The following is a 13,192-nucleotide window of genomic DNA, read 5'->3' as shown; positions in this document are numbered from 1 at the left end:
AGGGTACTCGTCTTAACGCTTTGCATGTGAGAGCTTGCAGTGTTGCAGGGAGTAAGTAGTGAATTAGCAGCATATCTTGCATAAAAGTTATTTGGAAAATATATCCATTCCAAAGATGGATTCATTTTCCAACTGGAAAAATGGGCTGAAAAATAGCAGGTGGAATTTAATAGAGATAAATGCGAGGTGTTGGACTTTGGTAGGACCAACAAGGGTAGGTCCTGCACTGTGCACAGTAGGGCACTTTGGAGTGTGATAGAACAAAGGGATCTGGGCAAACAAGTCCAAAGTTCTTTGGAAATGGTGTCACAGGTAGATAAGGCAGTAAAGAAAGCTATGGGCACATTGGTTTCCCATGGTGGGAGAGTCGAGGACAAAAGGGCACAGCCACAGGATAGAGATGCGAAGAAATTTCTTTCACCAAAGGGTGGTGAATGTGTGGAATATGTTGCCATTTGCAGCTGTAGAGGCCAGGTCATTGGGTGTATTTAAGGCAGAAATTGATAGGTTCTTGATTGGACATGACATCAAAGGTTATGGGGAGAAGGCCAGGAAATGGGGTTGAGGAGGAGATTTTTTTAAAAAAAAGGTCAATCATGATTGGTGGAGCAGACTCGATGGGCCAGATGGCCTAATTCTGCTCCTATGTCTTATGGCCTTCATAAATCAAAGTATTGAGTCCAGGATGTTATGTTGAAGTTGTATAAGATGTTGGTGAGGCCTAATTTGGACCATTGTGGTTAGCTGCCTACAGGAAAGGTGTAAATAAGGTTGAAAGAATACAGAGAAAATCTGCAAGGATGTTGCCGGATCTGAAAGACCCGAGTTATAAGGAAAGATTGAAAAGGTTAGGACTGTATTCCTTGGAATGTAGAAGATTGAGAGAAGATATGATAAAGGCATACAAAATTTATGAGTGATATAAATAAGCTAAATGCAAGCAGGGTTTTTCCACTGAGGTTGGGTGGGACTACAACCAGAGGTTATGGGTGAGAGGTGAAAAGTGAGAAGTTTAAGGGGAACGGAAGTGGAAACTTCTTCACTCAGAGGGTCATGAGAGAGTGTGGAATGAGTTGCCAGCACAAATGGTGCATGCAAGCTTGATTTCAACATTTAAGAGAAGTTTGGATAGGTACATGGATGGTAAGGGTATGATCTTGGTTCAGGCCGATGGGAGTAGGCAGCTTAAATGGTTCAGCAAGGACTGGATGGACAGAAGGGCCTGTTTCTGTGCTGTACTTTTCTATAACTACAGTCAAAGTACATTTATTATCAAAGTATGTGTACAGAATACAACCCTGAGATTTGTCTTCCCACAGACAGCCACAAAACAAAGAACACCATGGAACCCCTTCAAAAGAAAAACATTAAAACCCCCAACACACAAACACAACAATTGCGCAAATGGCAAAACAAAAAACAAGCAGTAAACACAGAATATAAAGCACTATACCGCCAAAGTCATCAGAAAAGTCCAGGCATATTCGTCCAGCCCAGCTCAACCCAACGCAGCACTGTGTCGTCTATTATCTTCAAAATCCTCGATCAAAAACGCACAAAATAGCAACAAACAAGGAGTGACCAGAAACGCATTATAACATGAACTACTGAGTCCATTCCACAAATGGCATCATTTAAACCTTGCCCAAGACCCAGGACTCTAGCATAATCCTCTGGCAGCATCGAGTGAGAAGGAGAGAGAGACCATTTGAATATAGAGACCTTCCCCTGGAAGCAGCAGACGAGAGATAGAGACCGTCACATACAGACACGTTCGGCAGCAGTGAGTGAGTGGCTTTTGGAAGACACTGAACACCTGCTCACCTTGCGCTCTTGCCTTGATGATTTCAGTGTTCCTCGATGCTTTAATTGGCGAGGTCAGCAAGAAATGGACTTAATTATGGACTCACCCTGTCTCCAGGATCCTTGCTTCACTTGAAACATCACCAAAAACCCTCAGAGACAGCAGAGCACCAGATCGCTCAATTGGCCCAAAAACATGCCAGCAAAATGTAGATCACAGGCTCCAACGATAGCAGAACCACATTTAAAAGAACGAAGTGAAAATAGTTTTATGAACCATCTGGAGGATGTTGCCCTTCATTGCTTTGTTTGCTGGCACCATCTTCTTCCCTGTTTTCATTTGTCCATTCTCAAACTATGCATGGTCAGTGTAATTATATTCTCTTGAATCATATTACCTTTTGCAAAATATATTTTCTTTACTATCTTTGTTGGTGCACCTGATGTTAATCTAGAGTTGAGCATGATCATTGATGCCTGTTCACCTGCCAAGCTGTAAACAATTTCACTGTCAGCAGGTATATTTTCTTTATGGCAACTTATTTTTGAAAGAGGAGCCATTTTATTGATACCTAGTGTACAGTTGCACTCCCACCGTTTTTAAATGTTGGTAAAAAATGTAAATGCATGCAGCAATGTTATCTGTTTAGTAAGCTGTGATCCAAATAGCTTGTAGCCTGTGCTTTATCAGGACACTGTTAAATTCCTGCAGAATCAACACTTGTTCTTTTGTTGTGGGGGGGGGGGCACAAAATTATTGAAGATGAGAGTCAGGTGTTTGGTTGTAAGATGTCATTTCAGAATAATTGGCAGGGAGAGGTTGACATAATTTTCTTCTCTACCAATTTACAAAGTTAAAACCACTTCTTATCACTATAAAATGTGCTGCAAATTAAGTGGGAAGCTGATTGGAAGTACTTTTGAGGTCAAGCTGCTGCGTAGGCAAACTCAGAAAGGTCCCAAGCTAATCAAATTTTTTCCATCTTAATGTTAGTCTAATGCTTATTTCTCATTCTCCTCCCCCACCTTTTCTAATCTGTCTCCTGGAGCATCAGCATTTAAATGGCTAGTTGGATTTTCATGCCTGTCATATGGAATCTGCAACAGTTATTGTTAATTGTACCCTGTACTTACCACCAATATGTAGCATTTTTTATTAAGTTTTGGCTGCTGTGTGATTTTCACACACCTTTCATCAACACTTCTTTATCAGCCCATTCTTCTCCCATTTTTGTTTATTATGTATTGCATGTACGTTTAGAAAATGTGTTCTGTTCCCTTAAGTCCAAGTTATTTAAATATATTAAGAAAAATAGTGATCCCACTATCTCCTGGGAACCCACACTATGCATTTCTGTCCAGTCTGAACAGCAAACTTTCCCTAACATTTTCTGTTACGAGGTAACTTTCCTACCCGTCTGCCACAGACCCTTTTGTGCCCTTCAGTCTTGATAACAAGCTTATAATTGACACCTTTATGAAATGCTCTTTAGAGTTCCACATACAATATATCAACTTCAACCTGGAATCACTTGTGATCATAATTCTCCCTCTCTTTCCCAAAATATAAAATCCCCTGTAGCAAGTTCTCAGTCAACTGTTCCCTCATTCCCCGTGTAGCAGAGTTGACCGTGGTGCCAAGTTCTGGAACCTGGCTGTACTCCCATAAGGAGCCGTCTTAACCCATTGGTATTCAAAATTTTATACAGGTTCAAGAAGAAGATGCCTTCAGGAGTGTCTTGAATTACTTGCCTATTTGCTGTTCCTCTGCCTATCATTCACTCCCCCTTTGTTTGCATGCTCTTTATAGGGTGTATCCACAATATCCTGAACCTTGCCAAAACACCATAGTGACATCAGCCTTCGTTTAAACTCTGCAACCCAGAACTCGAGCTCTTGCAGCTAGCCACATTTCATGTATTTGAAAGCATCCTAAGGGACGTGAGTTCTCTGACTCTGAGGTGCCCTTCCATCATTTTTGTTTCAACTCCAGAATTTAAACTGAACAGATTTAAAATTCTCTCTCCAGTTCCTGCTTTTTATGATGGTTGACTCATTTTCTCTGCCGGAGGTAGTAGAGGATATTGCTTCTGATGTGATGTTCAAAAGGGGAGCATTCCTTGTTGAAGACCTCTTGTATGATACCTCAGTGTACTGATGTGATGAAATAATAGGTACGGACGGTATGCAAAACAAAGTTTTTCACTGTAACTTGGGACTTTTGACAATAAATAGATTTGCCAATTTGCAGCATTTGGAACTGACATATACTTGCCATCAACAATTTTGCTGGATTTCTTTTTTACATGGTCCTTGGCTGTCGATACTTAATGATCTGGATGCAGAGAGCTGATCTGATTTGGTTTCCACACCCTGGATTTGGGTGGCTAGAGTTGTGTCAGTAGTTGAGTCCACTCTTAGCTAATTATATTCCAGTAGAGTGATCTGGGATGTTTTCTGTGTTTAAGGTAAGTACTAAATCTGTGCTTTTAAAAACCATGTTCATCTCAAAGATTAACTTCTCACATTCATAACCCACAGGTCCTTACCCCCCGGCAACCAATCACGTTATCATTCAAGACCGGCGACGTGATGATGGAGACCTGGCATTGGGTATGGTGGCAGGAGCTGCCACTGGTATGGCACTGGGATCATTGTTCTGGGCATTCTAAAGCTCTGAACGGCTGAAACAGTCTGCTGCTTCCCTAGTCTTCACTTCCTGCCTGGAGCCACTCCTTGCAATTTGCACCCTTCGTATAATTCCCTAGCACATGCTGCCCTCAGCACTTGTCTAGAATCCACATTGCACCTTAACCGTGTTGAAACAATTCCTGAGATCTACAGTGATGTTTCTATAGCAAAATGAAAATGTGTTTATAATATATATATATATTGCAAGACTATAATTAACTTATTTCAGAATTGCTAAGAATAACAATATCATGTGTTTCTCTAATCCTAATTTTATAACTTCCAAAAATATTGTTGATTGTATAAAAGAAAAGAATGATTTATGCTGGTGTGATGTGATGCAGTTCCCTTGGGCGCCTCTTTTTTTTTCAAATTCTGCTTAAGATGTTATAATGAAGATTCTTGCTTATCCTTTCTGAAGTGTTCCTTTTGGTGTGCAGTTAAAGCTCTTAATAATTATGTAAATTTAAGATAGAAGTGTGTCTTTTTCACAGAATCTGAACTGTGCCCATTCTAGCTGCAGGTAAGACAGGTGGAAATTGATGCTCTGGAGTAAAGTGAAGTCTCAGGCTATGTTACCAGATTGTTCAATAGTGAGTTAACTAGGCTCCTCTGTTTTCACTCTGAAGTATTGAAGAGTTACTGCCACAGTCACAAAATGGGTTTTCAATGCTCATTTATTTGAGTTGGAGGTGTTTGATATCCACATGCGTTTTGGATAAGGAAGGTCCCAGATCAATCTGTTTGCTTGCTTTCTGTTACTTTGACCTCTCTGTGACTGTGGATTCACAGATTTCCATTGCCTATAGCTTTAAATGATTGATTCACCAGTTGTGGTGCAATGTTTTGGAGCCTGAAATTCTGGCGTTTCACTTTTCAGTAAGTACCGGTTTGTTTCCTATTTTTAATTTATTGCTTTGCTTACAGAATCCCTGTATAGATATTCTGCCAATCTTTATCTCTCATCACTTGTGACCAACTCTTTGCTCCTTTTTGTGCAATACTGTCCATAACATCATCATCAAATCCTCATGCCTTTGGCCAATGCTTCAACCTGACAGAGTGATTTGTGCTCAACTTGTCCTTGAGGGCGCAGAAACAGTAAATACAGAAGTGAACTTAGCAGGAATCAATAGGGCTGACAACAAAATTGAAAGATTAGTGTAGGGCAGGATACAGAAGCTGTGAATACTTAATCTGGGTGGTGAGGTATTGATTTCATAAGTGTTTGAGTTAAGAAAACTTACTTTGAAATGAAGGAACCACTTAAAATGTGTCGCTGCTGTAAGCAGTTTCATACATTGGCTGTGGAATACCAAACAACATTGTTTCAATTATTGAGTTAATAACTTCAAATTTATTTGAAGTACTTAATTGCAGTCCCATCTGGTCTAAATGCAGTTCAGAGCTGTAATGACAATACACATCCATGCTTAATATTTTCTTTGTGAGCTCTGAAATACAAGTCTTTACCTCTCCACCCCCACCCCCGAGAAAGTAAAGCTGAGATCACTGACGTATTAGACGATATCTGTACATGGCTTACTAGAGTACTGTTGCAAAAAGTGCTTGAAGAAAAACTTTTAATTGAAAGAGGAGAGGGAGAAAATTGTTTTCAATTTATCTTGCCCTGTATTGACAACTTTAAATTGCTTTTGGGTAATTTGTGCCTTTAGTTTTAACCTCTTTGTCAAAATCAAAGTTTTAGTGTAAATGTTACAATAAACTGTTTTTCTCCAAAGCAGCCTGCAAATTCCAATTAATCAATAGACCAGTATAATTATAGTTGCAGTTTCAATTTGAGCGCCACCAGCTGTTACAGTACATTATCCTCTTTAGGTGTACTGATTTCACAAAAGGCTGACAAGTTGGAGACTCGCATGTGGCCTTAGGCCTGCAATTGTCTTCAGTGTCCTTGTGTTTATAATGTGAAGATGTAGGATAAAGGCTAAATATTGATCCAGTCCACTGTTCCTTCATTGACGGGAAGATGGGACCTATATAGTCATTAATCCTTGTGCAACCTGATAGTTTTGTGCAAGGTTTCCTGGAATTTTGGTTGAACCGTGTGGAGAGGTCTTTAAGTCCATTGTCAAGCTTACATAGAGGCACTGTATCTAGCCTGAAGCACAGAACTTCAAATCACTCTCAATGATGTCCTGAGCATTTTCTAACCAAAGTAACCATATCAGCTTCCCCTCAAAACATCAGTTTTTTAGAGTATAAATGATTCTTCATAGCCTGAGAAGATTTAAAACAAAAAGTAGACAACTTTCAGGTGAAGGAAGAAAATAACAAATCAAGAGAGAACAGTCAAATCTGAAGCGCTGAATTAATGGAAGTAAAGTGGTAGGTCAGGTGCAAGAATTTAAAATATCGCAAGATGGTGAAAGAATGAAGGAAGGCACTGGAAATCCAAGTAGATATTCAGTTTTGATTGAGGACACGCGTTAGGTGCCACAGTGACAGGCAGTTTATCGGAAAATTTATGAGTGGGCTTTAAATGGTTTAACCTTGTAGCTGCTGGTTATGATTTTTATTTTATTACTCACATTTACCATATAGATACTTGGCAAAGCATCTTGTCCTTTGAAGTTACAATGTCTCTGTGCAGATTTAAAATTTACACTTCAATCATTTGATCTGCTGAATATGCTTTAGAAATTGCTCAATCAGTTTCAGTAGAGTAATTTATAAAGTTTATTGTGGAATTTAAGTTTGTGTAATTAAATAAACAAATATAATTGCATGTACAGTTGTCTGATTTTTAAGACCAGTGATCTAGTTAATAACTTTGTGGTGTGAGGTTGTTTACTCATAGTGTGTATCCACTGCTGTATGACAATCCATGCAACATCTGATACAAACATTTTGTTTGGATAGTGATGAGAAGGACTACAACAGAATACAGGAGGATATTACAGGACGGATTAATATATCTGTGTAGGTATTTCCTACCAAAGTATGTAGTCAAGTCAAGGTGGGGTAGAATACTAATGGGACCTGAGGACAAGTACTTATTTGATACAAGGCTTTTTTGCCCTAATACTTGGTTTTCCGTTTTTCAAATTCTGGAGAGAGGGGGTGAAAAAGTAGGAAGTTATGCTTAGCCATATTAATCTCTGGTTGCTACATTATAGGAAGGATTAGCCTTATTTGTTACATATACATTGAAACATATTGTAAAGTGTTAGTTAAAGTTAAAATCTGTCCCGAGCCTTATAGGCTCATCAGGCCGGTGCTTATACTGGTTTCTGTGGCGTGAAGCGACTCAGCGCCAATGAGCTTATGTATGGGTGTGCCTAATAAAATGGCATCTGTTTATCAGGGAAGGATACACAGTGCTTTGAGAAAAGAAGGCTGAGAGGTAATTTAAAGGTTTTAAAAATTATATTTTTGATAAAGCAGTGGCAGAAAGTGTTTCTTCTTGAGAAGAATGCAGAGGCCATTGTTATAAGATGTACACAAAGCAATCCAATACAGAATTCAGAAGAGTGTATTTAACTGCTCACTCCCCTCCACCCCATCCTGAAGAGAATGTGGGATTAGCTACCTCTGGAATTGGTTGAGACTAATAATCTAGGGAGGCTAGGCAAGCATATGAGAGAGAGGACAACACTGAAGAAGTTTTTGAGCAAAAATCATAGGTGGATCATCAGTGCTGACATGGACTGGTTGCACTGAACGCTGTTTTTGTGCCGTACAGCAGTAAGCAAGATCATGGCCCTCCTCAAACTTTAATTTCATTCTTTTCCTTGAAGACCTGAACACTGAAGTTCATTACAATTTCAACTCTATCATTGAACACATTCAGGATTGATGTAAAACTAACTTCTGAGATCATTCAGCTACCTCCCCAAATCATCAGGGATTTTGCACTATTTCAAGTGGATTGCTAAAAGTAAACTATTCCCAAAGAAACACTGAATGAATGGAAAAGTTGAAGGTGTTAAAAGCATCCGTAAAGTCTTTAGTTTGAATTATTCATTGTTTCTGCTATTATACAATTATAGCTTACATTTTTCATTACTGTAGCTTGAACATGTGTTCTGTTTGTGTTTATTAACCCGTGGGCTTTCGTATTGACTTTCAATACTAACTCTGGACTTGGCCTAATGAAAGAAATTAGGTCTCCAAGTAATTGTACTTTATCGAAATAGCCAAGCAGACAACATGAGTGATCACCTATTTAAAAATTGCAACACCCATCCCTTTTTGCTATTTCAAGAAAGCTAAATATGTATATCATATCTCCACCATCCAGGCTCTGCCTGCTTCTCACTACTACCATTGGCAGGAGGTACAAAATCCTTAACCCACAGCATTGGGTTCAGGAACGGTTATTACTCTTCTTGCCAATGATCCTGAACCAATATGGAGATCTACAATCACCACTATTCTGTGAACTGATTCTGTAACCTACTCTCTCACATTCGTGGAATCGTTATAACTCATTCTCAGTATTATTTTTTATTTGCATAGTTCATCTTTTGCACATTGATTGCTTGTCAATTTTTGTACATAGTTTACTAATAAATTCTGTTTTTTCCCTGTAAATAGTTTCAAGAAAACAAATCTCAGGTAGAATACAGTAAAGTATATGTACTTTGATCACAAATTGAATGTTGAACCACCAGTTCAATTGCAAAGGTGACGCAGTATTTGGTAGTTTGTTGATATTTGAAGGATGTGTTCATTTATTTCTTCTCGTAGGTATGTGTGTGTGGTGGTGGGGTGGGGGGGGGGGGAGTGTGGAAGAGGAGGGGGATGAACACATTTAGATCCAAGCAAAGCACTTTTCCCATAGAGCAACAGAGCACCCCCAACCCACAGGCTTTTGTTTTCCCATGTCAAGACTGCACTTCCAAATAGGGAAGCACCGCTGTGGAGTGTGAACCTCAGCAGAACAATCTGGAAGTTGCAATCTGATGAAGTTTAAAAGTTCTTATTTTTTGGGGAGGACAGTGGTTGTGCAGAATTCTGCTAAACATTGGTCATGTGCTTTGAATCAGAAGTATCTCCTCTTAAATGTTATTTCCTCTTGGGTTCAACTTTGGGCAATAAACTTTTGAGGGCATCTGTCACATCTTACAAGAATGTGACTTTTCATCTTTTTTGGACATTGCTCTAAAGTTAGAAATGATCGATTGTTCCTTGTATTTTAATGTTCAGAGTTCAAATCAAACTGTCGGTAAGTTGCTTTTATCAGCTGGACACTAGTCACTTTAACTTGATTGAGGATGCACTTAGAGGCCAGGTTTGAGCTTCACTGGTCTAAAATGAGAAAGGTGCAATTCTCTTAACAAAATGGCAGACCTTTTTTTTCCCATTTTTCTTCACGATACGATGCTGTTGTCACGTTTAAAGAAAAAAATGTGCAAGTGTGATTGAGTGGCAATATACAGCAGCTAAAATGAAGCAGACAATTGAAGTTCAGCAGCTGACTCAGAGTATCAGCTCTGGTAATATTGCTCATGGATCTCTCTGCTTTTCTTCCCCACGCTTGGAAAGCACGCTTCAAAGCAAATATCATCTTTCAAAATGATAGACGCTCCTATCTGAAATGTTACATTGTAAGGTTTTTCAACCATACTGATAAAAGGCCACGATTATATTCCCTGAATGTGAGCAGGGGAAAGCAATGAAAGACTGGAGAAGCTTGAGGTAACATCTTAACAACCTTTGTGTTTGTCAGTGTCGCTGAATTGTATGCATTAGATGAACACCAAACATTTAAATTAGTGAAACGGATTTTGATATATACTTTACTGAAAGGGTGATATGTGAAATTTAAAAGAAGTGGTGGTACATGTATTGAGTTGTTTCTTATAGATTTGAGCATAACAATGGTTCTCCCCCCACCCCACCCCCCCACTCCCCGATAGAAGATCCTGCCTTGTGCTAGTGTATAATTGTATCAATTATCTTCCTTCCTTGGGATTGTTGTTCATAGGAATGCCAACAGGCTTTCCTATTTGGATGAGTGAAGCCTCTCAACAGAGTATTTTCCTTTCTACACATTGTCCCCCTTCTAATCTGAGAAGGCTTACCTTTCCCTATGCTTGGGTTACTGGTGGAGTTTCAAATTGCATTAGATCAGACGACCCCTCAAATCTGGTTCCCTGCTCAGTTTGATAAAGGCTGCACTTCACATCTGCTTTGTTACGTACATTTGTTGAGGGATATGCAATCAAAAATTTCCATGATCTCAAGTTTGAAATTGTTCTTGGAACTGCGGCCAATCAGAGATCAGGAGCGAGAAAAGAGGTGACTCTCACAGGTTGGCGAGTGTGCATTAAAAAGTAGCACTTGACGGGAGTATTGGCATTTGAACAGTGGCCAATCAGTGATTGGGATAGGTCTGGTCTTAAGGTTGAGATTCTAAATTGGAGAAAGACAAATTTTGTTGGTATGAGAAAGGATCTGGCAAGTGTGGATTGGGACAGGCTGTTTTCTGGCAAAGGTGTACTTGGTGAGTGGGAGGCCTTCAAAACTGAAAATTTGAGAGTACAAAGCTTGTATGTGTCAGAATAAAGGTTTAAGGAACCTTGGTTTTCAGTAGATATTGAGGCCCTAATTAAGAAAAAAAGGAGTTGAATAGCAGGTATAGGGAGATAGGAACAAATTAAGTACTTATGGAGTATAAGAAATGCAAGAGAACACATATTAAAGAAATCAGGAGGGCTAAAAGAAGGCATGAGTTTGTCCTAGCAGACAAGGTGAAGCAAAATCCCAAGGAATTCTACAGGATTGCTGAGGACAAAATTGGTCCTGTGGAAGATCGGAATGGTAAACTATGTGTGGAGCCAAAAGAGATGGGGGAGATCTTAAATGGATTTTTTTCATCTGTGTTTACTCAGAAGGATACACAGAGCCTATAGAAATGAGGCAAAGCAGCAGTGCGGTCATGGACCCCATACAGATCACAGATGCAGAAGTGTTTGCTGCTTTGAGGCAAATAAGGGTGGAGAAATCCCCAGGGCCTGACCAGGTGTTCACTTAGACCCTGCGTGAGGCAAGTGTAGAAATTGTAGGGTTGCAAGCGGAGGTATTTAAATCGTCCTTAGTGACAGGTGAGGTACTGAAGAATTGGAGGTAGTTAATTGTGGGCCGAAGGGCCTGTACTGTGCTGTACTATTCTATGTTCTATGTTAATGTTGTTCCGTTGCTTTAAAAAGGCCCGAAGAAGAATCTCTGAGAGGCACGGCAGTGGATGTTGTCTACATGGACTTCTGCAAAGCATTTGATGGGGCATCCCATGGGAGGTTGGTCAAGAAGATTCAATCGCTTCAAGATCAGATAGTAAATTGTACTAGATATGGGCTTTGTGGGAGAAGATAGAGAGTGGTAGTAAATGGTTGCCTCTCTGACTGGAGGAGTGCCGCAGGGATTGGTGCTGGGTCCATTGTTGTTTGTCATCTATATCAACTATCTGGATGATAATGTGGTTAACTGGATCAGCAAATTTGCGGATGACTCCGAGAATGGGGATATAGTGGACAGCAGGGAAAACTATTAAAGCTTGCAGTGGGATCTGAACCAGTTGGAAAAATGGGCTGAAAATGGCACATGGAATTTAATGCAGACAAATATGAGGTGTTGCACTTTGGATGGATCAACCAGGTCTTGCGCAGTGAATGGTAGGACACTGAGGAGTATGGTAGAACAAAGGGATCTGGGAATACAGATCCATAATTCATTGGAAGTGGCATCACAGGTAGATAGGGTCATAAAGAAAGGTTTTGGCCTTCCTAGATCAAAGTACTGAGTACAGGACTTGGGATGTTAGGTTGAAGTTATATAAGACGTTGGTGAGGCCCAGTTTGGAGTATAGTGTGCAGCTTTGGTCATCTACCTACAGGAAATATGTAAATAAGATTGAAAGGGTACAGGGAAGATTTACAAGGATGTTGCTGGGTCTAGAGGACCGGAGTTACAAAGAAAGATTGAATAGAATAGTATTTTATTCCCTAGAACGTAGAAGATTTAGGGGAGATTAGGTAGAGGAATACAAACTTATGTAGATAGGGTAAATGCAAGCAGGCTTTTTCCACTGAAGACTTACAACTACATATGGTAGGTTAAGGGTGAAAGGTGAAATGTTTAAGGGCAACATGAGGGGAGATTTGTTCACTCAGAGGGTGCTGAGTGTGAAATGAGCTACCATCCCAAGTGGTGGATGCAATTTTGATTTAAACATCAAAGGAAGTTTGGATTAGTATATGGATGGTAGGGGTATGGAGGGCTATGGTCCTGATGCAGGTCGATGGGAGTAGGCAGCTTAAATAGTTCAGCATGGTCTAGATGAGCCAACGGCCTGTTTCTGTGCTGTACATTTCTATGACGTTATGACTGTGGGAGTATAACAAGGTAATACTTCATCCTGGGTATTTTAGGATAACCATGTTATTTTATTACCTGTTGGTATAGTACTCAACTCACCAGTTAGTCTGCAGTCTTCAATGCAAGGTGACTTCATTATTTAATTGCTTGAGTCTGCTGTCATCTTTGTACATCTGTACTATACTCCATCCCATCCTCCTTGATGTTGTCTGTCCAGAAATAAATGCAATACAAGAAAAATTTCTGTTGACTTTGTAAATGTGTTTGCTCAGCATCTTTGGATACAACTGGATATGACAGCACCTGCACAGGGCATATTATGGAAGTGCTGTCAGAAAGAGTTGCTTTTCATTGA

General features: G+C 39.8%; 1 protein-coding gene across 2 annotated transcripts in view; it reads left to right on the top strand.

Annotated features, from left to right (window-relative positions):
• Nucleotides 1-6,235, top strand: part of plekhb2 (pleckstrin homology domain containing, family B (evectins) member 2) — a 33,052-nt gene extending 26,817 nt beyond the window's left edge. For both annotated transcript variants that reach the window (XM_072255649.1, XM_072255647.1), the window contains one exon: nucleotides 4,345-6,235. In XM_072255649.1, coding sequence (XP_072111750.1) covers nucleotides 4,345-4,491 — 147 coding nt within the window. In that variant the 3' untranslated portion in view covers nucleotides 4,492-6,235. The remainder of the gene's footprint in view (nucleotides 1-4,344) is intronic.
• The last annotated feature ends 6,957 nt before the right edge of the window (nucleotides 6,236-13,192 follow it).

Source organism: Mobula birostris, chromosome 4 (genome assembly GCF_030028105.1).
Source record: "Mobula birostris isolate sMobBir1 chromosome 4, sMobBir1.hap1, whole genome shotgun sequence".
Classification (NCBI taxonomy): domain Eukaryota; kingdom Metazoa; phylum Chordata; class Chondrichthyes; order Myliobatiformes; family Myliobatidae; genus Mobula; species Mobula birostris.
This window is presented reverse-complemented; position numbering and strand designations above follow the sequence as displayed.